The 27,884-nt window shown below is 42.2% G+C and overlaps 2 protein-coding genes across 2 annotated transcripts; both read left to right on the top strand.

The window, feature by feature from the left end:
- The first annotated feature begins 2,181 nt into the window (after positions 1–2,181).
- ntd5 (ntl-dependent gene 5) lies at positions 2,182–13,941 on the top strand. Its single transcript, XM_037676619.1, has 7 exons — positions 2,182–2,326; positions 4,133–4,324; positions 11,629–11,752; positions 12,161–12,237; positions 13,094–13,276; positions 13,427–13,624; positions 13,702–13,941. The coding sequence occupies exons 1-7, from the start codon at positions 2,182–2,184 to the stop codon at positions 13,782–13,784; spliced, it is 1,002 nt and encodes a 333-aa protein (XP_037532547.1). The 3' UTR covers positions 13,785–13,941.
- Positions 13,942–20,251: 6,310 nt separating this feature from the next.
- Positions 20,252–23,016, top strand: LOC119409978 (zinc finger protein 524). Its single transcript, XM_037676883.1, has 2 exons — positions 20,252–20,487; positions 22,469–23,016. The coding sequence occupies exons 1-2, from the start codon at positions 20,254–20,256 to the stop codon at positions 22,820–22,822; spliced, it is 588 nt and encodes a 195-aa protein (XP_037532811.1). The 5' UTR covers positions 20,252–20,253; the 3' UTR covers positions 22,823–23,016.
- The last annotated feature ends 4,868 nt before the right edge of the window (positions 23,017–27,884 follow it).

Here is a 27,884-nt window from a genome sequence, read left to right as displayed (position 1 = left end):
GGTCCCTCACAGTGGAATTTTCCTTGCTTCTTTCCTCCTCAACACAATCCAGATGCGCTCTCCCTCCCTGGTTCTCTGAACCCCCCCCCCCCCCCCCCCATCTCTGGATCTCTTGCCCCCCCAACACACCACCTTTCTTTCAACCGATGTCACCCCACCCCTGTTTTCTTTAAAAATGCTGCATCTGTGTTTCCTTCGCTCATTTTATCTCAAGCCTGTCTTTGAAGCATGGACTCTGCACCACTGCTGCTCCTCCTGTGGGCTCTGACTGGACCAGTGTCGCTGCAGTCTTCAGGTAAGACACCTTTACACCCCCACCCTCCACTGCTTACATTTGGGGCATGACAGATCCACACACCAGAGACAGCAAGACCAACAATAAATAGTGGGAATAAATGAGGTCAAAAAAAGTTCCTCGCTGACGGGTAACTTTTAGCTTGTTTTGATGTATCTGGATGCACCAAGCTGCCAGGGTTATGGTAGTTTTAATAAATATCAATGAACACATCCAAATTAGTGATAACTCAGAGTCACTGCGGCTTTTCAAAATGTTTGTCCAGTTGATACATTTTATGCTGCAAGCCGCTATAAGCTTACACATCCCCATATACTGTATCTTTAATGTAAGCATCACTCGTCGCCTTACTGCTTATGGTTTCTACGATGTAGAAATATTAAAATGAGTTGAGGCCTCTGAGAGTTTGAAACAAAAATCACTTCATATTCAGACGAACGATTGAGATCTTTGGTCAAATCTTCAAAGTGACGTGCGATCTTGTGCGACATCGTGCGACATCGTGCGACATCGTGCGACATCGTGCGAAGCCGTGCGAAGCCGTGCTCAGAGTAAGTGTTGCGAATGACTCTCAGATACTACCACATCTGATGTTAGCGTCAAAAAGTCATATACCGTAATTTTCGCTGTATAAGTCACAGGTATTTTTTGCATAAATTAGCATGCCTTCGACTTATTTATGTCTCCCCCCATATTTATAGCCCAAATTTTGGCTGAGATCTGATGATTTCATTCATTCTGACATGGAAATTATTGAACACTACCATTTCCAGCCACTAGAGGGCCCTCGACTTGTATGGCAAGCCAAGTGTCTCATTAATAGGTCAAAGTGGCTGTTAATGAGACACTTGGTTAGCCACCTTCGTCTCGCTCTTGTGTACTGGAGCAAACGTCAAATCAGCTGCACTTCACCGTGCCGCCCAGGTGTTAGCCAACACTTTTGTGTAACACCTTTACTATAATGTCGAGCAAACAAATAATTGTTTTTAGGTGAATATCTTGTTAAATTTAAAAGAAATGCACAGTGAGTCCTCCCGTGCACGCTCCCACAGCCGCAAATCGGCTTTTGAAATGCAGCTGATTTGACCATTAAAGTGCATTTATTAAGGAAAAGTTCAACTGAGACACAACTTTACTATAACGTTGAGCAAACAAATAATTGTTTTTAAGTGTTAATCTTATTAAGTTCTTGTTAAAGTCCTCCCGTGTACGCTCCTGCGGCCGCCATTTGGCAGCCAATCGATTTTTGGCAAAACACCGGCCCACATTTGTATGGCTGCGAGTACGTTGAACAGCTGTGGCGGCAGCTTGAATTGGATTGACTCCAGAAGTTAATCAGTTGTAGCGGTACATCCAGTGATTACTGACTGCAAGTTGAATTGTTTCATGAGATATTTTGCTAACAGTCCAAATAAGTTGACTCCAGTGGTTAATGGCAAAGTTTTAAAACCTAACCTCGCTCGATCTGTCATCATTCAGCGTATGAGTTGAGAATCAGCCTCAGCTACCATCACACCAAATCTTAGCTCAATCTGTGTATGGCTGACTGAGTTAGAACTATTTTTGTGCAGTTTGATTAGCTGTGGCGGCCATCTTGAACTGGGTTGACTCCAAAAGTTGAACGGTTGTAGATGTGTATCCTGTAAGAACTCCATGAAAATAGCAAATTATAACAAAATCCATGCGTTAAATATCTGCCATCCTGTGTAGGTAGTTTTTACCGGGCCATCAACACAGATTTTTATCTACTTAATTTAATTTTTGCACTAAGCAAAACTGGCAAACAGTCTTGTTTTGGCTCTTAGTGGCTCCATACAAAGAAGCCATGAAAATAAACAAGTGTAAACAACGGGACAACAACTGTAATGCTGTGATAATGTGTGGGTATGACCACAGAGCCGTGTCCTGAGAGACTTCTGGGACAGGAGGGGAGGAAAGCGTGTCCTCGGTCCTGCAGAGCTGACAGAGACTGTGCCAGCAAGCGCCAGTGTCTGTGTGACGGCCAGTGTGGTCTCAGCTGTGTGGCTCCAGGTAAAAACAGCACATTTGTATTCTTCTGCGCTCCCGGTCAATAAAGTGACAGTTCAGGTCTTTTGAAACATGGTTCTGTTGAAAGGTTCAAGGCCTACTATTTCTTTCATGTCAGATTTAAACAAACAAAAAAAATGTTGAAAAGGGACAAAGTTGTTACCGTCTTGGTCAAACCTTGTACAGTAAATGACTTTATGAGCAATCTTTGGAAAGTGAAATCTCATAAGACGTGTAAGTGTTCAAAGTATGTGTTGAAGAAAACTCTCAGCTACAACCACACCAGATTTCAGTGCAACATCTATAAAACTGACTAAGCTAACCATTTTCTGCATTTGCAAAGGTTAATTAGTTGTGGCATCCGTTTTAAATAAGGTTGATTCTTTTCAAAACGACTGGTTTAAGTGTTTAAGCTGTACATCCACTGATTGCTTTGAGTTTCATTAAAATCTCTCCAGTGGTTCATCAGATTTTTTGCTGACACCAAAATTCACAAATATTCACAAATATGTATTTACTCAGAAATCCACAGAGATCTTTTCAGTTCTTTCAAAAACATTGTTTTCTTTAAAAATCTGTTTCTGCATATTTGCTTTAATTTTGTCTTCTGCTAATTGTAGTTTTTAGCTATACCTTTTTTTGCCACTTTTAGTAAGTATTTACAGTATTTAGCTTGTATTTGAAATATTTCTTTTGAACATGAAAATAAATATACAGAACATATTAAACAGAAGAAAAGCAAAATATCGGTACATTTTTTAATAGGCAAAAAAACTACAGCATAGCTATTTTGCTAATTTTATAGGCATGTCATACTTTTAGCTAGCTTTTTGCTACTTCTTGCTTTTAGCTATTGTTTGCTACTTTTAGTTTTTAGCTATCTCGTTGCTAGATTTGGCATTTGGTAGCCTTTCCTACTTTTAGCTTCTTTGGTCTTTTTTATAGTTTTTTTGTTGCTACATTTTGATTTAGCTACGCCAAATTTTAGTTAGCCCATAGCTACTTTTAGCTTCTATCTAGCATGTTGATTATTTTAGATAATCTTTTGATACGTTTTGTTTGAAGTTATCTCTTTGGGTTTTAGCAAGACTTTTACTACACATTGCTAGCATTTTAGCTTCTGTTGCACCACTTTTCAGTTTTAGGCATCTCAATCCTACATTTTTTGAGTTAGCTCTTTTGCTACTTTTAGTTTATATCTAGCATTTTTCACATTTTAACAAGCCTGCTACAGTTTTTCTACTTTTAAGTTTTAGCTATTTATTTGCTACATTCAGCTTTTAGCTACCATTTTAATATGTTAAACTGTCCTTTAGCTACTTTTAGTTTTTATTAGCCTTTTGCTACATTTAGCTGACCCTGTTTTTAGCTACTGTCTTGCTCCGTATGGTTTATAATTAGTTACATTTAGCTTTTATCTAGTGTTTTGCTTCTTTTATCTTCTAGCTAATGTTTGCTTCTTTTAGCTGTTTTGTTTCTTCCAGCTTTAGTAATTCAGTTTCAGCTTCCTCAGCAGCTTTCAGAAGTCGTTCAGCTCTCAGTATTCACGCTGCATTTTCAACAAAAAAAAAAAAGAAGAAGAAGAAGCATTTTCTCCAGTTTTTTAGTTTTTCCTTCTTGAACATTGGACCTGTTTGCTGTAAAAAGGTGTCTTGTACATGGCAGCCATTTTAGTTACGCAGCCTTGTTGGTGTTTTTCTTTAAAGACATTTGTTTTATTATGATTATTTTTGTGTTTGAAGGAAACAGTCCAAGTCATTCTAAGAATTGTTCTGTTTCCTCCCTCTGGACGGTTTCTCTTCTCCTCAGGTCGTACTTGTCCCTGGCCTCTTCCCCCGAGTGAAACCTCAGAAGCGCGCCTCCTCTCTCCCACTCCGGCCTTCTCCGCCCTGCTGGAGGTGCGCTGCAGGCCTGGCCTCACGTCGCCCAGCGGCTCAGATGTCGCTGTTCGCCGTTGTCAAGGCGACCGGCAGTGGAGTGGGGATGAACCCATCTGCACAGGTGGGTTTGTGTGTTCTCTGTGTGATGATAAAAATGCAGAACAGCAGAAGGAAGACAGCGGTGCCGCTAACGCTTTTTATTCCGTATTGAGAGTAAACATGTTGACGAACTGTGGCGGAGGAACAAGCTCTTTGTGTTTGTGTGTTCAAACAAGTCAGACTGGGGCAGACACACAGGACTGAAACCCCTCTGCGACTGTGTAGACTCAGACGTTGCACAACCGTGACCCATTCTCCCCGTCGTCATGGCAACCGCACTGTTCAGCTTGGCCGTCTGAGGGTTTTGCTGCTGAACTGTCGACGGGTTTTTAGCACGTCGCTTGAAGCTAAACACTTGTGCGCTCGTGAGTCATAAGTTCGCACACGTGTGCACATGTGAACAAGATATGTTTGCTGTGTTTTTCCAAATATTATTTACTTGTTTTAGGTTGTGGTTTGTTGACGTGGAGTGCATAACGGGTAACTTCCTGGTAGCCAGTGAATAAAGGTATTCAGTGGCAGCTATAAAATGTAAACATTTAAAAAGTTATCCCCAACTTTATCAAATGGTGCAGTTTGAAGGTGTTTACTCCAGTAGTTTTCCAGATATATCCATATGAAATTATGAAATACGGGTGCACATTCAATGTAATCAAAGGACTTTTTGTACAAGTACATCAAAATAGTTGGATTTCCATCCATCCATCCATCCATCCATCCATCCATCCATCCATCCATCCATCCATCCATCCATCCATCCATCCATCCATCCATCCATCCATCCATCCACCCATCCATCCATCTTCCATTTTTGGGTCACGGGGGTCGCTGGTGCCCATGTCCAGCTATCACTGTGGGGGACACCATGGACAGGTCTCCAGTCCATCACAGGGCCACATAGAGACAAACGAGACAAACAACCATTCACTCTCTCACTCACACCTAGGGACAAGTTGGGTTTCTCCATCCCAAACAGCTCGTCCACAAACGTTGCCATTGTTGACCCATTTTGAGTCACTTTGGCTGTTTCCAAAAGTATAAAAAAAACCAACTTGTGGTAGTTTGCAACTGTTTTCAAGTTTTGCTTACAAACTTTTAAATTTAGATATACATTAACCTTCAATATGAGAAAGAAAATAGGATTTTTTGGGTTTCTTTGTGATTTTATTTTTTTGACCGATCTGTAGGTCATTGCAATAAGTACCTCCAACAAAAAGAAAATATTGATAAAAAAAAAAACTAATACATAAACAAAAAACAAAAAAAGGCATTAAAAAGCATGCAAAACTAAAAAGTTAAAATAATTTTCTTAAATTGTTTATAATAAAATCTTTTGATTTCCATGATATTAGAGCAAAATATTAGTAAAAAAAAAAAGTTTTTCAATTTTTATGTCCTATATTGAACTTTAACGCTCATATCGGCCGGTATCGATACCATGCCGATAATATCGTGCATCCCTAATTACTGGTTTAATAAAAATGCAACAACAACAACAATAATTATAATGGCTTCAGTTTCATTTTGTTTTTTTATTGATATGGTAAACTGACCATAAGGTTGTAAGTTCTAACAATTTTTAAAAATATAAATAAGAATTACACAGTAAATACATTTTATTAATATTTTTTGAAGTTCAGGTAATAATTAAAAATAGCATGTTCATAAAGTAATAAACTAATAATACAAAACAATACAAACATATTGTATTATTATTAAAAACAAAAGTAATTACAATAAAATAGTAGCTTCATTTAAACATAAATCCAGTAATAAAAAGAGTATATTACTTTCTGTTATTTGTTGTTTAATCATGTTCAGTTTAAGAAGTAAGACATTTTATTAGCTCTGTTTGTTTGTTGTTAAAAACGTATCAACTAAAAACTTATATTAACAGTGACGGTGGTGGGCACAGTTCTACTTATCTATTCAGACCGGAATAAATTTTTCGTTTAGCGGATTAGCTTTTTTGCTAATTTTGTAAACTGTTAACGGAATTAGCTTCCACTAAATTATGTTTCACCAACTTTAAGTCCGCTAACAAAATTCACAATTCACCTGTCTTGTGGGCGTGTCTCTAGGAGTCAGTTAGTCACGCTATTGGCTTATTATGTGCATGTGACAAGACAATTTAGCATAGGCAATGATTATTTTTTAATTAGCGTAATATGGGTTAGCGAAGCTAACTTTTTGGTCAGCTACTGCCCACCACTGAACAGTTATTTCAAATAAAGAGCTGCAAACACATTTAATAAAGGAGATAATAAAATAACAAAAAGGAAATTAACATATATATTAATTTATAGCCAAAAGAGCTGTTATTGCAAATATATTTTTGTGTTTGTGAGAATGAGCAAGGGACACTAAATTGAGCAGATTCCTTTAAAACAGCATCAGTCCTATGGTTGTTTACAGCTTCTAAATCTACCATTTGTCAGAACTACTTCTAAACGTCCAAATGGCTTCTCAAAAAAGTCTCTTCAGATCTCTGACCTCAACCTGCCACTGCTGACAGTAACATAATTATGCTTTTACGGTCTGCAGCATTATTCATTTACTTCCAGTGGTTCTGAAATCCTCCACCCAGCTGCTCTCGCACTTAAGAGTTTATTTAAAATCTATTTAAAGTTGTGAAACAAGGATATAATTCTCAGCTCCCTTGTGCAGTATCCCAGCACTGATAGACAGGCAGAAGGTAGGTGAGCTTCAAATGTGCGAGTGTGTTTGTGTTGCGTGTCCTTTGTGTGTGTGCGTGGTTTGCTCATGCCTGTCGAGAGGCAGTGGGCTGCAGATTCCTGTCAAAGTGGCACCGAGCGTCACTATGTGAGTGTTTACCAAGAGGTATGGCGAGGTATTTTTCTGGGTAGACTGGATGTGTTTGGGGGGGTGGATTGCACATGTGTCACACAGTTTGTGTGTGTGTTTGTGTGCGTGTGTGGGCGACAGATCACAGTTAGGAAAGTCAGAGAGCTCTCTTGCTCATGCAGCTCCAGGCCTTTCTTCTCCCTGCTCTCCTCTCATCCTTCTTCATCTGAGGCCTCTGATAAGGTCTTCTTTCTACAACGGGAGCCAAGGACGACTGTTCAGCTTTAGGCTCTTTAGTTGTGGTTGCATGTACAGTATATGTTTTTGTGTGTGCGTGTACAACAGGGAAACACACACACAAAAACAGCCGAGCAGACCTCCACGTATTCTGTCAAGTTGGTGCATTCCTATTGCCTGGCGCTGGAGGCGAAGCAGCAAAAAGGTTTTTCCTCATTGATGTGCAAAATATTTCAAGAACCACTGGATGGATTTGAACAAAGCTCGCACAAAATAATAATTGAATGTCCATCTACAAGTCTTCAACATTTGGAGCCAACCCAATTCAAGATGGCCACCACAGCTAATCGACATCGATAAACACAAAAAAGGGATAATTTGGTCAGTTTTGCAGATATTATGCTAATAGTTGGTGTATGAGTGTCATGCTCAGTGCATACTTTGAGCATATTGAAATATTTCACAACAGCACAAGATCACATGTAGTAGTTTGCAAAGTTTGACCAAAACTCCATCTCTATCTCCAACCGTTTATTCAGTTCATGTTCACGTCAGAACATGGAGTCAACATTAGGCCTGTCACGATAACAAATTTTGCTGGGCGATCAAATGTCTCAGAAATTATTGCGATAAACAAAAATATTTTTTGAAATTTGACAAAAAATATTAAGCATTGTCAAATTTATGAAGAAATGTTGGTTTATTTTTGTGTGTAGTACCATTTTTTGATCACCGGATGGCAGTATAAGACAGTTTGAACTGAAGGATGGATAGCGAGGGAGCGAGTAGCGTGTATCTAAGAAAAATGGGAGGGAGGCCCCTGGACGTGACATGGGCTGTCTCTCTTCAGTTCTAGTAACATACCTAGCATTTTTCACACAAAGCTTTTAGTAAAAAAAAACAGTAAACAAGTTTTCAGCTTCTTATTAAGAGAAAAACAAGTTTTTAGACGAAGGCACGGGTTTCAACTGTGAATTTTGGAGCTTTGACAAGACGGAGGTTTTGTTCCTGACGTCGGCCTGTTAGCTTAGCTCGTAGCTTTGATGCTTTTAATCATCCAAAATAGCAATTTTGGATGATTAAAACACATTTTAAAGAGAAAAGAGAAAGGGAGGAGTCAGTCGATAAATGAAAATGTGGATGATAATTTTCATTTATTATGCGATTAGTTGATTTATTGTTTATTGCGACAGGCCTAGTCAACAGGTCCTGGAGCGAAACCTGGATATGTCTCTCTCCATGTCCTCCTGACGGACGCTGAGGAGTTCCCAGGCCAGAGAAGACATCCAATCCCTTCAGCAAGTTCTGGGGCCTCTTACCAATGGGTCTTGCCTGAAAAGTCTCCAAAGGAAACATCCGGGAGGAATCTTTATTAGATGTCGAATCACCTCAACTGACTCCTTTCGATACGAAGGAGCAGCGGCGTTACTCCAAGCTCCCCCTAAATGACGGAGCTCCAAACCCTCTGTGAGGCTGAGCCGCCCTACAAAGGAAGCTCATTTTTGTTCTTTCGGTCATGATCCGTAGTGAGGGTTGGAACATAGACAGACCAGTAAATCAAGAGCTTTGCCCTCAACACAACTCTTTGTTCAGCGCAACTGACCAAAGCAACGCCTTCATTACTGAGGACGAAGCCCCGATCCATCAATCACTCAGGAACAAGACGCCCAAATACTTGAACGGCCTGAGAACCATGGCCACAGACGTAATGACCAAAACTGCAATAACATAAGATGAACTTAGTTCAAAACTCTTTCATGAGAGGCGGCGGGTGATATGCATTCCCCAGGTTTTTAGTCATTGCTGGTTTTTTTCCATTCAAACTTGCAGTTTTATAGTTTAAAAAAAATGAATTTGATATACCTGATTCTCTGCAGTTTGGTGCCAGAGACTGTGTGGGTGGCAGGAGAGGGGTGGTATGTGAAAACAGAACTTGGCTCTCATCTGGAGCCAGACTCGTAGCGCTCTCCTTCTCCCATAGGTGCCTCTCCACTCTCACGTTAACGTTGCTCCGTTTTCAGAGGATAGTCCTCGGGCGAGAGCTGTCTCTGCCTTCTCAAAGCCTGCGTTCAGCTTCGAAAACTCTGCGCGCGATGCGGCTGAGGTCACTCCGGCCTCTCTCTCTGTCCAAGCACCACTCTTGATATTTATATTTCCACGAGCGCGAGGCACTCAGGCTGGCAGGAATGAACAGTGCCAGGAGTTATATAATCGCAGTTGAGCCCGGAGAGGTGTGAGGCGGCGTTTCTCTGGCTTGTCGAACTTTGATTTCTTACCTAAGGAGAGTTATTTGATCTGAAATAGAATGAGACATTAAGTGGAACGCCTCCGAGGGTCACAGAAACCCTGGTTTAAGCCAATCAAAGAGGTCTTACATTCTGTTTTATTCCTTGTTTCATTTCCTCTCAATTCATTTTTTTCCCTTTTTACTCACTTGGTTGTAGATTTTACCTGTAATGACATCAGCGCCAAGAAGAATAGAGGGTTTTCTGCATCTTCTGTGATTTCCTATGTTACTTGTTGAGTTTTGGTAAAACACAAGTCTGACTCTAGTACAGTGAGAGCTCCATCAGTTTTATAACTACTGAGTAAAGTCATTCAACTTAACGCCAAGGAAATATTTGGACAGCTTATTCAAGTAAAACTGCATTAAAATCATATAAAAATACTCCATTACAAGTCAGATATTTCTATGTAAATGTCTCCACAGTAAAAATACTTAAAAATATTTTGCAAATGCTACCCGAAGTATGAATAATTCTGTTTAGTACACTGTGTACTGCTATTTCTATAGGCTATAATGTTTTTTTTTAATGCATTACAGTTAAAGTAGTATTTAGTAAATACTATTTTAGGCATTAGTTCGAAGTATTACATCTTTAATCATCAAAGTGTGTATTTTTTATGTAAAATTACTGTGATCTAAAAGGGCAAATTACCATCTTTACATAAATGGACTTCCTGTCTCGGAGAAAAGAGGTTTAAAAATTTGTCATCGATCAACTAACAGCAGGGGAAATAGAGTTTTCTTGAAAAATATAAATACATTGGTCTTTGAAACGTTTTTGTATAAATAACTATATTTTTCACTGGTCTCATCTCGGCTCTCACTGACTCTACTCGATTAGTGGTTTTTAATATCGCTTGAACGTCCCACATCATCATTACAGGGACACCCAAAATGTCTGTAACAGTACTTTCTATCCAACTAATGAGCAAATAAGCAAAATAAAGTCACAAAATACTCATCATCCTCTGCTACGGTTTAGAAAAGTGCTGTGGCCAAGACTATCGATCAGAGACTTGAGACCATTTAGCAGCTCCATCAACAGGCATAAAAACATCCTCTGTACACCACGGTGTTGATGTACTTGATGCCATTTTAATTAGTATATTATTTATACGGTATTTTGAAAAAGTAAATACCAAAAACGAATGCAGCGGCTGCTATGTTTTAAAAATGGTGGGGTCGACATCATTCTCTGGCCAGGCAGCCAGTCTGCTGACGTCAACTCTTGAGCTCGGCTCGGCTCGGCTCGCGTGGAATCTCGGCCGAGCACGTTTTCAGAAGCGAGCTGGAAGCGGGAAGGACCACCTGATGATAAGACTCTGAAGCCTCGCCGAGTCGACCTGAGTAGAGTCGAGCCGATAGAAAAAGGCCTCATTAGAAACACCAAGTGGGTTCTTCTACTTGGAGTATTTTTCATTTTGTACTGATTCCAGTCCTCAGTTTACAGAGACTTTTGTCTCTTTTTTAATATATTCTTCTTCTTTTGTCTTTTCCTTCTTCAGTGTCTCCACAGCGAGTCATCCTCCTCCATCTCTGTCCTCACTCCAACTCCATGTCCTCTCTAACTGCATCCATTTATCTCCTCTTTGTCATTTTCCTGGCAGCTGCATTTCTAACATCCTTCTACCAGTATACCCACTGTCCCTCCTCTGGACATGTCCAAACCATCTCAGTCTGGCCTCTCTAACGTTATCTCCCGGTTGTTCAACCTGTGCTGTACCTCTGATGATCTCATTCCTGATCTTATCCATCGGTGTCACTCATCTTGATTTCTGCCTCTTTTGGAAGACACATGTGCAACCCTGTCTTTTTGTCCATGTCTCTGTCTCCAGACCATACAACAGCTGGTCTCACCACTGTCTTGTAAACTTTTCCTTTGCTAACACCCTCTTTTTATGTATAATGAAGGTCAACAGTGACTGTAGGTTTCATGTTCCTTCAGATACTTCCGCCTGTTTCCTCTGTCTAACAGTTGTTGTCCTCTTGAACTTCAGAGACTCGGTCACCTGAACGTGCCCCTGCTCAAACGTGCCCTCTGCCGGCAGAGGTGACCGACACCTTCAGCATCCACGGCGACACCTCTGCGGGGGCCTCGATCCGCTACAGCTGCCTGTCTGGGTGAGTGAAGCTCAGAGGAGCCGAGAGAGAAAAGGAACGGAGGAAGTGATGGACGGAGTGTGAAGAAGAAGACGAAGAAAGGAGGAGGGAGGCTGGTGTGATGAGCAATGAATGGCAGGGAATTCATTTTGATCTCCCAGCTGACGATCCCTCCATTGAGCTAACTGGGTCATTACAGTCAAATCTTGTATTGACTTCCTTTTACGCACTGACTCATCTCACAGGAAGAGACGAGGCTGAGTGGATGTGTCAGCCAGAACTGAGCACACTAACAGTCTGAAAGGGAGAGAGTTAGAAAAGGGATCAATTAAACTTTCTTTTTTTGGGTGTAAAGTCACTTTTAATGTCAGTGAAGCTCATTAAGCACCCCCAACAGCACATGTCACCCCCACCGTCTTCTTCCCGCAGGGCAGAAATGGTCGGGACGAGTGAAAACTTCTGCCAGGAGGATCAAACCTGGCGTTTTGCTCACCCCGTGTGTAAAAGTAAGTGTGCACAGTTATCCTGCGATGTGTGGACACGCGAGTGTGTTACATCCGCTTCACTCTCAGCAGGACTTTACGCACATTTCTTCTCCTCTCGTTTAAAGATTAGCAGGAAAAAAGACTGAATCATGTGTGAATGAGGCGAGAGACTGAAAACAAGTGTTAGTTTGGAGGATGTATTTTTCCATCTGCAAGAAACACACAGATTTGAAATGCAGCTCTCTTCTGCCCCCTTCTGGTGAAAGCTGAGATTTCTTGGCCTGATGGATCTGGAAAACAATTTCCACGATGATTTACATTTGGATTAGTAAATATTTCTTGAAGCACTGGGCAGATTTATCAGAACTATCAAAAAGTAGTGATTGACTATACGGCTACAACTGATTGGAGTCAAAACAATTCAACATGGCTGCCACAACTACGTGACCTTGGCAAACGCAAAAACAGCTGTAATTCACCCACCTTTGCAGATAAGGAGCTAAAATTTGTTGTGTTTGTAGCCAATTGGTGATTGGTGTGAACCTCTGTATGCCTGTTAGCAAAATATCTCATGATCACTGGCTGCAGCTATACAACTGATTCAATTTTGGACACAACACTTTTCAAGATGGCCACCATAGTCAACTTTAGTTGCTGAGGGCCATTCTTAACACAACTGAGCACTAACAGATCTCACATAACATTTACAGGGTTTGACCAGAAGGTTTCCACGTCGTCATTTCACAGCAAAAGGTCTTAGTCCGAAAGTCCTGCATGAACGGCAGTTGGCGAATAAAGATGCTGGTGGACATTAAAACGTACAACTCCGGAACAAAAGGGTCTTGTTAGGAATCAGTTCTTTCCTTCAATGTTTCAGAGATGTTCTGCCAGTCCCCGCAGGAAGTGGAGCAGGGCTACGTGGTTGCTGTGCAGAAGGCTGAGTACGAGGTGGGATTTGACATCCACTATCTATGCAGGAAGAACTACCTGCTGGACGGACCCCAGAAGATCACCTGCCTGTCAAACGGCAGCTGGAGCGCATCGCCGCCATATTGTAGAGGTGGGGAACAACTCGAGCGGCCTTTTTAACAAAACCAAAAGTGCACTTTCGGAACTTGTCATTGCTTGTTTTAAAAAAAAAAGTAGGTTCAGTGTATGAGCACACGCACGGAACACTAAGAGTCAGCGTTTCTGTTTCTGATGCCTTCAGCTCGCTGTGTCATCCCTGCTGAGAGGAGCCGCGTGGTGATCGGTGGAGTCAAGCGTTGGCCGTTTGATGTTACCGACGCCATGGTCCCCCACCGGGAAAGTGTGACATTTTTCTGCAAACATCCCCGGAAACAGTGCAGCTTCACGGCAGCGCAGACCTGCTTTGACGGGAGGCTGCACACACCAGGATGCTACCTTGGTAAACCTGCACCCGTTCGGTCCTCTTATCCCAATCTGCAGAACACTAGTGATTAAAATACAGCCTTTTGGTTTTAGAGCCCACATGGTTGCAGTATAAACTCTTCCCTCATCGGCTCGTCTCGGAAATCATGGCGTGTGAGCCCGGTGATGTGGAGTGACGACATCGTTTCAATCTGAACACACCAGCTTCACTGGGACCCCTCTGCAGTTTCACCGCCGCTTCATGCGCTTTGATTAGATGTGGTCTGCGGGATGCCAGTTAGATTTATTTTTACAGCTAATGTGAATTAGTGGTATGAACTCATGTAGTCGAGGGCTCGTGGGTCTGAAAGCTGCTTTCGGCTTTTGTCTTGCAAACTGTCAATAAATGCACAATTATGCATGAAATCATTATAATCAAGCAGAGCCTGCAAGTGTTCCTTCAGTCCTCCGGTGTAGAAGCAGCCCACTCTTCAACGTGATGTGGAGCATTAGTTTACACTGGAGCCTAAGTCCTGACTTGACCCTGTGGCATTCCACTGTGGTCATGCATCAAGGTCCTGAGGCTTGTAAGTTTTATAATGTGAGATTTAAAAGTAAAATGATGTGGATAATGGTTCGCTCTCTGGCTCTGACATACCTGACATGGCTGGTGTTACGGGGAAGAAAGGGAGCGTTTGAGTGCCGGTGCCATGTCTTGACTCCAATTATGCTTCGGATCAACAATAAACGCTGTTTTTACTATAAAATATGGATTCTGTGGCTGTTTAATGTAAAACGTGTATAGATTTTGTTGGGATTACATGTAACTTTCAATACATATATTCAGCCTGAATGATGTGAGAGCTGGAACTTGGACCATCACATGTACCTAAAGGTCAATAGTTTATTTGCTGGAAGGTGGACGGTCAATTAAATTGATCTTAACATAGTCTAAGATTTCTGCAACATCATTATTGTTCTTAAACAACTCTGAAAAACAGAAATACTTGTGACCCTGGCTGGCAAAATGATTAAAAATGAGTGCAGGCTGCAGTGCAATATAAAATCTGAAACCAGCACAATGGAGTAGTGGTTAGCACTGTTGCCTCACAGCAAGAAGGTCATGTGTTTAAGTCCCGAGTGGGCCTGGGGTCTTCAGAAATTAATTATATCCTTTAGTTTCCTTTTTAACTGACCACTTTTCTTTGCTGTAGCACCAGGAAATCCCTTCATATAATGTTTGGTGGCATTGTGAAGCTTGGGGATTTCCCTTTTACGCATGGGGACTGGAATTAGCCAGGTGTTAAACTGACAAATTTATAACAAATCACTTATCATTTTAAGGCTTTTGAGATGAAAAATGTGAAAATAATAACTCAGTATTGAAAACAGGTGTTTATGTGGCAGGACCTGCTATAACAAAATGTGGAAGAAAAAAAAAATATATATATATATCATTAGCTCATCAGTCTGGTGCTAACTCTGTTTCAGGTTCAATTATCCATAACAGGTAAGATACTGACGGATACTTATACAAGTTATTTTAAATTAGCTTCAAGGTTTTCTGTCAGTTGTTTGTCAGAAATTAAATTTAAATTGTAGGGTCATTCCAGTTTTTATTTATCGTTCGAAGTATGAGGCGGTACTCGCAGAACTTTCCGAGGTGGTACTCGTACCGTTACAAAACGTTTTAGGACCACGGCAGCAGTCCAAACCATGCACATATTAGCTACATAATCATAACGCTGCAAGAGCGCAGACATTACAGACAGCAGAGATAATTTCTTCAAAATAGGTCAGATAAAATATCCTGATGCATGCTCAATAATCCAGGTAGAAAAATCTAAAAAAGTTAAATCTGGTCCTCTGGACATTCAAAAAAAAAAAAACAAAACAAAGAAAATCAACAAAAAAAAAATGTAGAAACGTTTCGTCTCTCATCCGAGAGACTTCCTCAGTCTGAGGTGCTGTTTTCAGCTCAGTCTCTTAAATAGCACCGTCTCAGGGTGTATCAAACTGGTTGATCCACTCTGAGACAGTGCTATTTAAGAGACTGAGCTGAATACAGCACCTCAGACTGAGGAAGTCTCTCGGATGAGAGACGAAACATTTCTACTTTTTTTTTTTGTTGATTTGCTTTGTTTTGGTTTTTTTGAATGTCCAGAGGACCAGATTTAACTTTTTTAGAGGTCAGATAAAAGTTCATGCTCAACAATCCAGGTAAAAATCCAACAATGTTCAGTCAGGTCATTTGTACTTTTCTTTTTTTTTTTCTGAGACGTTTCATTCTTCATCCAAAGGACTTGTTTAATGTGAGGAGCCACCAACAAGACTCAGTGGTGGCTCAGAATGAAGAAGTCCATTGGATGAAGGATGAAACGTCTCATCAAAAAACAAAACAAACAAAAGAAACTGTAGATGACCTGACTGAAATCAGATAAGTACTTTTTCGTTTGCATTTAGCAACAAATTCACTCCAATATTTCCTTCAAAACATCTCGACTCTACCTTGTCTGAGCCAGACACCTTTGTTAACCTACACAGACCGGCCTAATGTACCGTATTTTCCAGCCTAGAAGTTGCAAATTTTTGCATAATTTTCATGCCCTATAACTTATACACTGAAGCGACTTATTTATGTTTTTTCCCCATATTTATAAACTAGTTTTTGGCTGAGATATGACCGTTATAATTAATTCTGACTGAAAATGTTGAACACTACCATTTTCAGCCACTAGATGGCACTCGAGGTGTATGGCATGCCGTTGTGTCATGTAATAGGTAAAAGTGGCTATTAATGACATAATCAGTTTGCCGCAGACTGTCACCTTCATTCAGCTCCAGGATCATGCCTGGAGAAACCGTCATATCTTCATTTCACTGCACCTCTCCGGCGAAATGCAGCTAATTTGACCATTGAAGTGCATTTATTAAGTAAAAGTTCAACTGAGACACACCTTTACTATAATGTCGAGCAAACAAATAATTGTTTTAGGCACTTATCTTTTTAAATTTCAAAGAAATGCACAGTGTTCCTACTTCCTGATTTCCTCCCTGTGCGCACTCTCGGAGCACCGAGGCAAAAAATACTTTTAAAATGCAGCTGATTTGACCATTGAAGTACATTTATTAAAAAACGTTAAACCGAGACTCACATTTACTATAATGTTGAGCAAACAAATAATTGTTTTTAAGTGTTAATCTTGTTACAGTCCTCCCGTGCACGCTCCTGCAGCTGCCATTTGGTAGCCATTTCATTTTGGCACAACACCGGCGCACACTTCCAGGTTGTCAGCGGTGACGTGTAATAGATGCAACGTATTTATGTTTTTTTCCACTGTATTAGACATATTAGAACTGATGCCACTTATAAGGCGGAAAATACGGTAGGCCAGTCACGTGGCTCAAAACTTACGCAGGCTTTTCAGTGAATTCAGCATTGTTGACATTGAGCGCGTACCCGCATTTTACAAATGCATATTAGTACATTTAGAAAACTGCCGCACCATACAGGACATTTTAAAGATTTGCTGCAGGGAGAACCTTCTGCTGACTCCACAACAGCTGAATACATGGACAGGTAGGGCTGAATGTCATTTATTATAATCTATTAGCACCAAAAGAAGAAAAGTGCCGACGTCTTCCGCCTCGCACCCTGCTCTCTCTGGCTCTTTAATGGCGCGCGGAGCCACGCGGAAGGCTGCGGGTTCAACTCCACTCATAGGCTGAGCGCGGCTCCTGCTCGGACCCGGTAGGCTGCGCCACCATAGCAACTCCCTTTGACCCCTCCCTCCCTCCCTCCGCATTCAGCATCACCCTTTTTTTTTTAACCCTGCACGGTCTTGGTCCTCCGGAAATCTCCGCAGCTCGGGTAAACCGCAGCCGGTGGAGGAGTTTTTATTTTCAAACGCAGCTTTTTTTATTTTAATTTTAATGATTGTAAATCGTGTCCGCTGCAGCGGGGGGGTCTGGAAATCCTCGCCGGGAAAGTTTGTCCTGACGCTGCGCGCTCGGCGCCTCTCGGACCCTCGGCTCTAAAATGGCTGGCTGGAGGTCCGAGGCGGAGCTCGCGTGACCGCACGGGCACGGATCTGTGCGCGAAGAGATCACACGACAAATGATATGAGACGGACTGTGCTCGGACGGTGTTGTCCCAGGTCCGAGAGCTGCCAGGAGCAACAGAATGGTTAGAATGGTTCGGACCCGGGACTGTGCGTAATGGCGCCGTCCACGGACACGGCTCGGGTTTATTCCCAGACATAATCTGCAAAATCCAAACGGCAAACATAATCTGAAATAAGCAGGAAAGGTTTGTGTTGCATGTTATTTCTCTCGCATCTGTGCGTCCCCCCCCCCCCCCCTCCTGTTAGAGGAAAACGCTAAACTGTGGATTCAGGAGGAAGCAGCAGATCTGATCTGATGTAGAGGAGGGAGGGGGGGTCACCCCCTCGTCTCTTCCTGGAGAATTATTGTGCATGATCTGTGTGTGTTCAGATTTGAATGATAATCTGTGATGAGTCTCATAATAATCCGACATTTAGTTTGAACCAGCACGCCTGTTGTTTGATTCTAATGTTGACACTTTGAGTTGTGACCTCATATCTTTCTGTCTTCATTCAGAAATAGGTATGCCCCAAAATGGATTCTCAGTTGGCCTCAGTCCTGACCAGTGGCAGCCTGGAAGTTCAAAATGGCAGCCAGCATGGAGAGGGACCAGAGGCAGGGTTCACTTTGGACCCAAAGGATAAAACCTCACCCAGCACCAAACCAGGTAACCTCAAGTCCTGCCTGAAAGCAGCAGTGACCATCAGGCAAGATGCTCCATCAATCAATGGGAAAAAGCCAGAGGTGGGCGGGGCTTGTGAGCCAGCCTCTCAGGAAACCAGTAAGATGGGTGGCTTCAGACGGCCAATTACAGCGAAGCCTGGAGGGCCTGCTCTGCGCGGGCAGCCAGTAAGAATCAAAATTGTGGTTCCTCCGGGGCGCAAGAAGCCAATCGCAGCATCGGCCATCCGACTGACCAAAGACTGTGCTGCTCCTCACGTGAAGGGGCCTGTCGTGCAGGATGTGATCGCGGGAGAGGACGGCGCACCAGCTGCTGGAAACGAAGCCGACGTCACGCAGGGTCTCTCTCAACGGGCACACGAGGAGGCGGACGCAGAATCATTCCAGGAGAGCAAAGACAGAAATGATCTGGACGTGAAAACTGTGCACGCCGACGGGTCAGAGATGGGTCTCGCAGCCGACACCGATGGAGTTAAAGAGCTGAACTGTCAGCGGGGCGCAGAGCGAGGAGACGAGCAGCAGCTCCCGCACATTTTGCACAAACTAAACTTGAAGTCTCTCAAAATCTTCGCCGAAGCGGCAGAGCAGACGGAACCGCTGGATCTGAGTTTGCCGAAGAGACGAGAAAGCCGAGCGCGGACTCACGGCCGCCTCGTGGGCGACCCCGCCTGCGAGAGCTCCCTGATCATGGAGGTGGACGAATACGAGGGAGACGGAGACAGGGACACGGTAGAAGAAGACAACACCGAGGGCCCTGATGGACCTCTGTGTCCCTCGTTCTTTTCCACCTCCGTCCTCGCGTCTCTGTCGTCCGTGGACTGCGACACGGAAAACCTGCTGCTCATCGACGACCAGGGGATCCCGTACACGCTCAGCCCAGACGGACTCAAAGTGCCGCAGGTCGACGCATCCACGTCGGGTCCAGTGACCTCGGCAGAGCAGGAAGAGCCGAGCTCAGCACATTTGGCTACATTAGCAGGTCCTAGCCTCAGCCAAAGTTTAGCTCGTGCGCTGAACACACCTGGTGTGTTTGACGCCTCAGCCGACGACCCGTCATCAAATGTCGGTGATCACATACGGACTCCTGAACTCTTCACACGCTTGCTGATGAACTCAGAGCCTCCGGAGTTGAGTAATGGTCAGGAGGCGGACACCGGGTCATCGCTGCCCACTCAGCCCGTCCAGATCCTCGCCAACCCTCCAACCAACCCCCCTCTTCTCCTCCTGTCTTCCTCCTCTTCTTCAGCTGGACTTTCGCTTCCCCTCTCAGTCACTCCGACCTCACCCGGTGCTTCCACACACATGCTACTCCTCCTCTCCGCTGTGTCCCCCTCCTCCGACGACTCCACCTCTACCTCCACCGCCTTCGCAGTCCTCGACCCCTCAACCGGTCAGCTGTCCCAGGTGACGGCGGCCTCGGCTCCGCTGTCGCTTCCTCTGTCCCCCGGTCACGTGGGCGGGCTTGGCCCCACGCTTTCTAACCCCATCCTCAGACTGAGCCCCAGCAGCTCGCCCCTCGTCCTGTCTGGGGTGAGTCACGTGACCTCCAGCCCCGTGCTCGCCTCCCTCGCCGTCCCCTCGTCCGCTCTGCAGGACAGCCACCTCAGCGCAGATATTCAGACGCAGCCCAGCTTCTCTGAATCCAGCGCAGGAAGTGAAGCCATATCTACAGAAAGGAGTGAAATCAAGAAGCCATCAACTCGTGCAACGACCTCGCCTCAGCCTGCAGCACCTGAGCCCTTAGCTCCGCCCACATCGCAGGTCATCGCCCAGTCAGCAGCCTCAGAATCCAAACGCGACTCCTCGGGTCTCCACTCTGAACATTTACCTCTGGACGACCACCTCTACTTCTCCAACTCCGCCGCTCCTCCCTCCCCTCCCATGGGACCCCTCCTCCCCACGGCTAAACTGGACCCCCTGGAGGCCCTGGACCCCCTCTCTCCGGAGGAGTCTCCCACCAATCTGGGCTCCCGTCGGGTGCTGTGCTGCCAGCTGTGCCCGCGGATCTTCTTTTACCTCTCGGATCTCGAGCGGCACGCCATCACGCATTCGCAGAAGAAGCCTCACGTGTGCCAGCAGTGCGGCAAAGCCTTCAAACGCTCCAGCCACCTGCAGGTCAGCGCCCCGCCCAGTCCAAACGTGTCGTCCATGATGGTTCTGTTAAATTATCAGAGCTGCGACCAGTAAGAGAGGGTCTTTGACCACTTGGGAGCAGCAGAAGCATCCGAGCTGAAGATGCCACAAATAATAATTACTGATCTATGTTGCAACAGTTAGTTCATTTACTATAATCTGAAACAAAAAAAAGTTTGCAGATTTAGAAAGTTAAAAACTAAAACGGTCTTTGTTGTTTTCCTCATGAAACACGACTTAAAAGAGTTTATTCACTAAAAGATTAACAGTTTTCTGAGTCTTTTATCTCGGTTTGACGAGGAAAAATCTGATGAGTCGGCATATTTCTACTACTAAACCACAATTAATCTTTTTTAAATTGATTTCTGCTTTGTTCAGCAGCGTTGTGTTTACCTGATTCTTTAGGCGTTTTCACAGTTTTTTTTTTTGATTGATTTGAAAGGTTTGTGTGAAACAAACAAATCTGTGCATTAGTCTATCTGAAAAAAACAAAAATTAATTAAAGGAGTAGAATTATGACTCTTTTTATAAAACTAGTTCTGTAAATTTATATACCAGTAAATTTATACGAGTTCAAAGTAACAAAGCGTTGAGGAAAAAAGGAAAAGATTAGTTAGACTCTCTTTTTTTTTTTTGGAAGCAGTGTTAATTGGAAAAGACTGAGCAGTCAGTATCTTACCTGCTGTGGATAACCCAAGTTTTGTCTTTGTCTCCAAACCGACGTTGTTTAAAAAGTTATCTTTAACAGGTAAGATGTTATTTGTTCATAAACTTTTCAAAGTGTTCAACTTCAAGACTTTAAACTATCGTTTTAAATTTCTAAATGCTAACTTTCATAATAACCCAAAGTAAAACCAAAAACTGTTAGCTGATGTTTTTTGTTGTTGTTGTTGAAACAGTGTTAAGTGGAAAAGACTATGAGCAGTAGGTATCTTACCTGCTGTGGATAACAGAAGTTTGGAGAAACATAATTTAGTTACAATTAGTCTGATGATCCAGTGACTAGTTTGAAAGTCTTGCTGACGACTTAGAATTGCTCAAGTCCAGGGATATTCAACTGGAGGCCTGCGAGCTGGAAATGGCCCATGGGTGACTTCAATCCGGCCCACTTCATAAAAAATAATAATAATAAAAAAAAAAAAAATGGGGTGGGGAGGGTTCTGGGTTTGGGTTCTGTTTGTTGCATTTATGATTCAATGCAATAAAATAAACAAATTAAAAAAATAACAGATCATGGTAATACTTGGTTTATTTACATAATGACTTTAAGTGCTGGATGTCCGGCCCCCGAGCTTTCAGTAACTGTGGCCCCCTGAGCAGTTTAGTTGAAGAGCCCTGGACTAGTCCTTATATTTTCATAGCAGTTTTTGTGGATGCAATTTAAAAAAAAAACCCTTGCGTCGCTGTCAGTTTTACATTTTCATGTTTATTTACATAAACTCCAAAATATTTTTTGCAAGTGAAAAACAGCAGCAGCTAGCTGTAGCCCTGTGCAGCGTGAAACCCTTCAGGGAGGAGTATCTTATTATTTCTGTCTCAAAAACCACGTAAAACCAAACTTAACACCCATTTAAAGGTTTATAAAGTCGTGTTTGCGAGAACTGACTTGAATTTTTTGAGGTTTAAGCTGTTTTGAGAGAATTAAAAAAAAAAAATTGGTGTTGCCTCTTTAGCTTTTAGCTTGCCAATCTGCTTAGTAACAAACTTTTGTTTCCAAACTGAGCTTGTTTAAAGAGTTATCTTTAACAGGTAAGATGTTAATTGTTCATAACATTTACATAGAATCCCACTACTTTGAATTACCGTTTTAAATTTCTAAACGCTAACTTTCGCAATAACCCAAAGTAAAAACAGTGAGTTGATACTTAGAATCAAGGTTGTTACATTAATAGTAATGCGTAGTAGTTAATCACCGCTGACCAATTTGTTTATTTATTTATTTTTAATCTACTTCTTTTAACAGAGACACAAACACATCCACACAGGCCAGAGGAACTTTGTGTGTCCCATCTGCTCCAAGCGCTTCAGGGAGGCAGGTGAGCTCCAGCGCCACCAACGGGTGCACACCGGAGAGAAACCCTACCAGTGCCAGCTCTGCCACACGCGCTTCGCCGAGCGCAACACCCTACGACGGCACACCAAACGCAAGCACCCGTATCACCAGGCCGCCATGGAAATGCTGAACGAGAGGCGGGACCGAGGAGGAGACGGGGGAGGCGGTGGTACAGGGGGAGTGCAGGAGGAAGAAGAGAGCGCTGAATGGTACAGCTCCGCCGTGTCAACCCTGGATAACTCCGAGTCAGATATGGAAACCTAATGCTTCTCGCTAAAGGGGAAGGTACAGTGCCTCATGGGGGTCATGATAAAAAAATTCAATTTGAGGTCGTAAAAGTGTAAAATCTGTCTTGGTTTAGGTTTTCTGTGAGATTTGCTAACAGGACGTCAGTTTGCTTCAGGATGTAGCATCATTTGGGTTTAGTTATGTTAAATAGTTGGACATGTTCCTTATTTCCAGGATGAACTTCTAAACAAATCGCATCAAGTCATTGAATTTGATCTTAGAATTTTGGATTTCTCATATGAAAGTCAGAATTCTGTGGAAACAAGTCTGACCCAGTTTACACGACAACGATCCAATGAAAATGGATTTTTTTTAATCCCATTTCTATTAACAAATTTACGCGTAAACTCTCTAATTACAATCTCTGTTTACACAGCGATGATAGAAGTGGAAAAGGTGTAATTCCCTGGCCACGCCACTAGTTGGTGCTATGTTTTTTGAAACGTGAAACTCTTTAAGTGCACATGCGTTAAAACAAAAACGTTCTAAATGTTCTAATGTTTCTCTCACGAGAAAATCGCCATAATTAAAGCCCAGGTGATGTCCAAAATGAAAGCGGTCTGGGGAAATTAGATTTATAGATTTATAAGAGTCAGAAAAACAATACTCTGGTATCTGCTATTGTCGATAGTTTCTTCTTCTGTGGATTGTAGGAATCCGTTATGGTTTGTGTCATATTGCGCATGAGCCAGGGATTCCCTGACAGAAAATATCTATTTTTTTCTGTTTCCACGACAACGGACACCGGGACGTTTTTGAACCATTGCACACTGGAACCCGTTCTCAAATTGTGTCGTTGTCAGAGAAAACATTTGCTATTTTTGTGTAAACGAACGGTACAAACGCAACGAAACTTCCATTTTCACCACAAATTGTTTTCTTGTAAACAAGGTTTCAATTCTGACTCAGATCTCAGAATTCTGACTTTTTTCCTCAAAATCTTCCAAACAATTATCAGAATTCTGAAAGAAAACATTTGATGTTATTCCCCCGTGACCCTAATCCTCTTCCGTAGAGTACAATTTTGCTTTATGCAGAGATGTTTCTTTTACAATTCCAACACCAATAAACAAACAAAAAATGATCAAATGATGGAACAAAACAAATGGAACAAAATCGTAAAATGTGCAGTTTATACTTATTACTTATAAATATGTAAAACATGTAAATGTGTATGAACGCCAACAGTTTTTTCTCCAATATTTTCAACCGAAAGAACAAACTCATTCATCTAAATCCACTGTGTTTTGGGAGTTTCAGAAGTTTTTGCGACGAGTCCACTAAAGCTACGTCACACTGCAGGTCCAAATGCTCAGGTCCTTTTTTTTTTCTTCAGACCCGTTTTTTTTTCTGTGGTCATTCACATTATAATTTACATGCCACCATCATCAAACTCCAGGGTAGAGTTGCGTTCGGGCCGAAAAAATCCGACCCAGCCCGAGCTCATAGGCATTTTTTCCGAACCCGACCCAACCCGACTAATTAACTGTAATTAGAGGCCCAAACCTGGAAAAAAACAAAAAAAAAACTTTTTTTTAATAAAGCTTTTACTGCTTTTGTAAGCAAATCAGTTTGACATTATAGTTTTAAAAACGTATTTAAAAGAAAGAAAGATAAAAGATTTCTTGTTTATTAACAAGTCACCAAATGGATTTTAACACACAAAACGAATAGCCTAAAAAAAAAAATCCACTCTAAAGATCGGATATTATACAGATGAACAAAAATATTTTTAGAGCAAAATTATTTGAGAAAATATAGAGCAAGGCTATTTTAATTGAACGTGCTGCTTGCTTCGGCTTTTGTAGCTTCAGGTGCTGCAACTTCTTCCACCCCAGATGAGAGCAGGGTGCGGAGCAGGACGCGCGCGGCTGATGATCCCGTTGTCCATCTGAAGCGTAATACTTTTTTTTTTTACCTCTTTCAACCGGCCGGTTGGACCTGAGTGTGCACCTGACACACATCAGCAGGTTTCACTGTGCTGTCTTTGTAGAGTGAGTTCTCCCGTTTTTAGCTTTTGTTTAATACTTTCCAGCTCCATTATGTCGCTTGTTATGGATCAATTGCAAATCCTTAGATGTGTGATAAGAGCAAAGGGCGGGCGGGGCCACATGCACAATTTAAACCGCATCAAAAGCCCGAGACCGACCCGGCCCGCCCATCAAGCACATACTTTTGACCTGACCTGGCCTGAATTTTGGGTCGGGTCGGGCTCGTGCCAGAAATCGCAGCTGTACTCCAGTTGAGGAATTGTCTACGATCCTGAAGCGACTCGCATGCACAGAAGACACGTCACATGCCGCACGCTGCGTTTATGGAAGCAAATATTGATGCTACACATGTTAGCATGTGTGTATCAATTCAGAAAATGTTGTACAATCGGAACTGATTCAATTGTTATCTGACATGATTATATCGTCTAGTGTTTATATTTGATCTTGCCTCTTCCCGGCTGCTCTGATGCAGAATTGCATTTCTGGAACGAAAGCGACAAACTGAAAGTAAAGGAGAGAAATAAGCTGATGTATTGATCCTATCAGGTTAGCATTGATATGGTCCAACTTTAACGTTGGTTCAGCGTGTTGCTGGAGATTCTCAATAGTTTAAATTAGTGGTTCCCAACCGTGGTCCTTGAGGAACACCATCCTGCATGTTTTAGTTGTTTCTCTGCTCCAACACACCTGATTCAGGGGTTAAATGGTTCCTTAAGTTTGGCAGAAGCCTGTTAATCACCTTTCATTCAAATCAGGTGTGTTGGAGCAGAATAACAACTAATACATGCGGGATGGTGTTCCTCAGAGGCCACAGTTGGGAACCACTGATTTAGGGAATGGAAAAAATAAATAAAGCAGCAACTGGACTTTTTCCATAGGTTAAAACGTGTGATGTTCCGAGCTTTACACTGAATTATTTGGTGTCAATATTATCAACAGTGGATCGATCCACATACCAGTACCGCATTGACACAAAAGTTGGATGAAATGCAATGACTGTTCAGACTGAGGTCACATGGAAAAACATCAGATATGTATGAAATGTATGTACGAAAAAGACCTGGTTCAGATTTGTCTCGCTCAGACTGTCATAAAAATTTAACATGGGTCACATATGAATAAAAAAATGGATTTGGGTCTCGCAGTGTGAACGTAACCTGTGGACTTAGCAGAAGTCTGTCAGAGGACATGTAGCCTCTGAGTTAACTGAGACCTTAAACTCATGAATTCAGTGCAAGGCTTTCGATCTTTAACCTGGGTGAGTCACTCGCCTGATTATATAGTAGATGGTTCCTAAACCCTCTTCCCACTTCTGGATCTTTTTTTGTCTTTTCCTCCGATCGCACAGAAAACAAACCAAAGCAACATCTTCTGAACACATACATAAAAGTTATTGCAATATTCTTCATATGGCTTCCCAAACTGAGGGAACGAATGCTCACGACCTCAAATTTTATTTTTTACCCCCAAGGAGCGCCATAGAAAGGTGCTGTCAGGTGGTTCACATCGACCTCTGGTCTAAACTTTAAACGTTTAAACACTAGAGCACTTGAAATATTTATTCTGGTTTTAAATGGCAGTGTATTTATTATGAATGTATAGAATTCCCATTCCTGGTAATGGCTCAAAAACTATGACCCGGTTTAGATTTCCTTTGTCAAAAGGGTGCATTTTAAGCTCAAAAATATCAAAATGTTAGCGTGCACCCGTGAAGTTGCGTTGCAATGCAATCTGTGAGAAACCCCCTCCCGAAGTGCTCAGACAAGGAAGATTTAGTGGAAACAAATCCCTGCTGTAGTTGTATATAGATGAAGATGACTATTTGTAAAAGCTGCACTTCTGCACTATCTCATCCGGAAGATGAAATCTTTCCTACGGTCAGAGACACTGTGAGTCGTTTGCACTTGTTTCATTTGAGCTTTTCACTTTTGTTTTTACCTTGTGAATGATTTTAATGTAGCTGCAGCTTTTAATTCACGTGTTTGATCCAAATCCTGTATATGAGTTTGACCAAATGTTTATTCTAACGTAAACACTAACATATTCAGATTTAAAAGAAAAGAAAAGTCATTTATGTTAACTTATTAAAATAAAGTTTTCACAACTATTAGATGTTTTTTTTTTTTTTTTTTTTTCTACTTTGTGTCTTTTTCCACTCAGCTGCTTGAAAGAATCAATTTATTTAATCCGGCTTTTTTCCTCAAAAGGATTTTAATCACAAGTAACTCTTTCCGGTAATGAACACTGGAGCAGCGGTCCACATCTCTCTTCTAATTTAGGCTAATCCTTAGACTATTTTCTTCACTACATTAATCACCAAAGAGGAGACTTTGCTTGGATCTTTGTGATAAAACAGATTAAGACTCGTGTACGGTTGGCCACTCGGACCGGCTGCAGGGAGTAATTGAGTTAGTGAGTTGGTCCTTTGGTTTATTTATTTTTTCACTGTGAATTTTCCACTCGATTTAAACCACGAAGCCTAGCAGAGAACCGGGCTCAAGATAAGCTTTTTTTTTAAACGCAAAGGTTGGAAGGGCCTGATTGGGTTGTCTCTTTTCTCAGCCGGGTTTATTGCTCAGACAGAGACCGTGTGTTTGGAGAAAAGGTTAACCAAAGCAGTTTCTGTCATCAGAGAAGGTGTCACTGGACAGAGTGACTATTTCTTTTTACAATAAAACTGGAAGAAAGAAAAACCTCAACCCCTAAATATGACATTTTTATTACTTAGAGCGTCTGGTAAAATCTAATCTTAAACCAGTATTTATTGCTGAGTGGCCTGCTTTTTTATGGCCACTCGTTCAGATAATCAGAAAACATCCAACTGAGAGTAAAAATGTATTCTAAGAAGTCATGGCCTGGAGAATGGCAACAATTTTCAAGCACTAAAAATGAATGAATGAATGAACCATCCATCCATCCATCCATCCATCCATCCATCCATCCATCCATCCATCCATCCAATAACTTTACCAGCGTCTTCCTTTCGGGTTGCGGGGGTCTGAATGAATGAATGAATCATCCATCCATCCATCCATCCATCCATT

Source organism: Nematolebias whitei, chromosome 5 (assembly GCF_014905685.2).
Source record: "Nematolebias whitei isolate Nwh7 chromosome 5, NemWhi1, whole genome shotgun sequence".
In the NCBI taxonomy this organism is placed as follows: domain Eukaryota; kingdom Metazoa; phylum Chordata; class Actinopteri; order Cyprinodontiformes; family Rivulidae; genus Nematolebias; species Nematolebias whitei.
The sequence above is the reverse complement of the archived record's forward strand: the minus strand, read 5'-3'. Positions and strand labels throughout refer to the sequence as shown.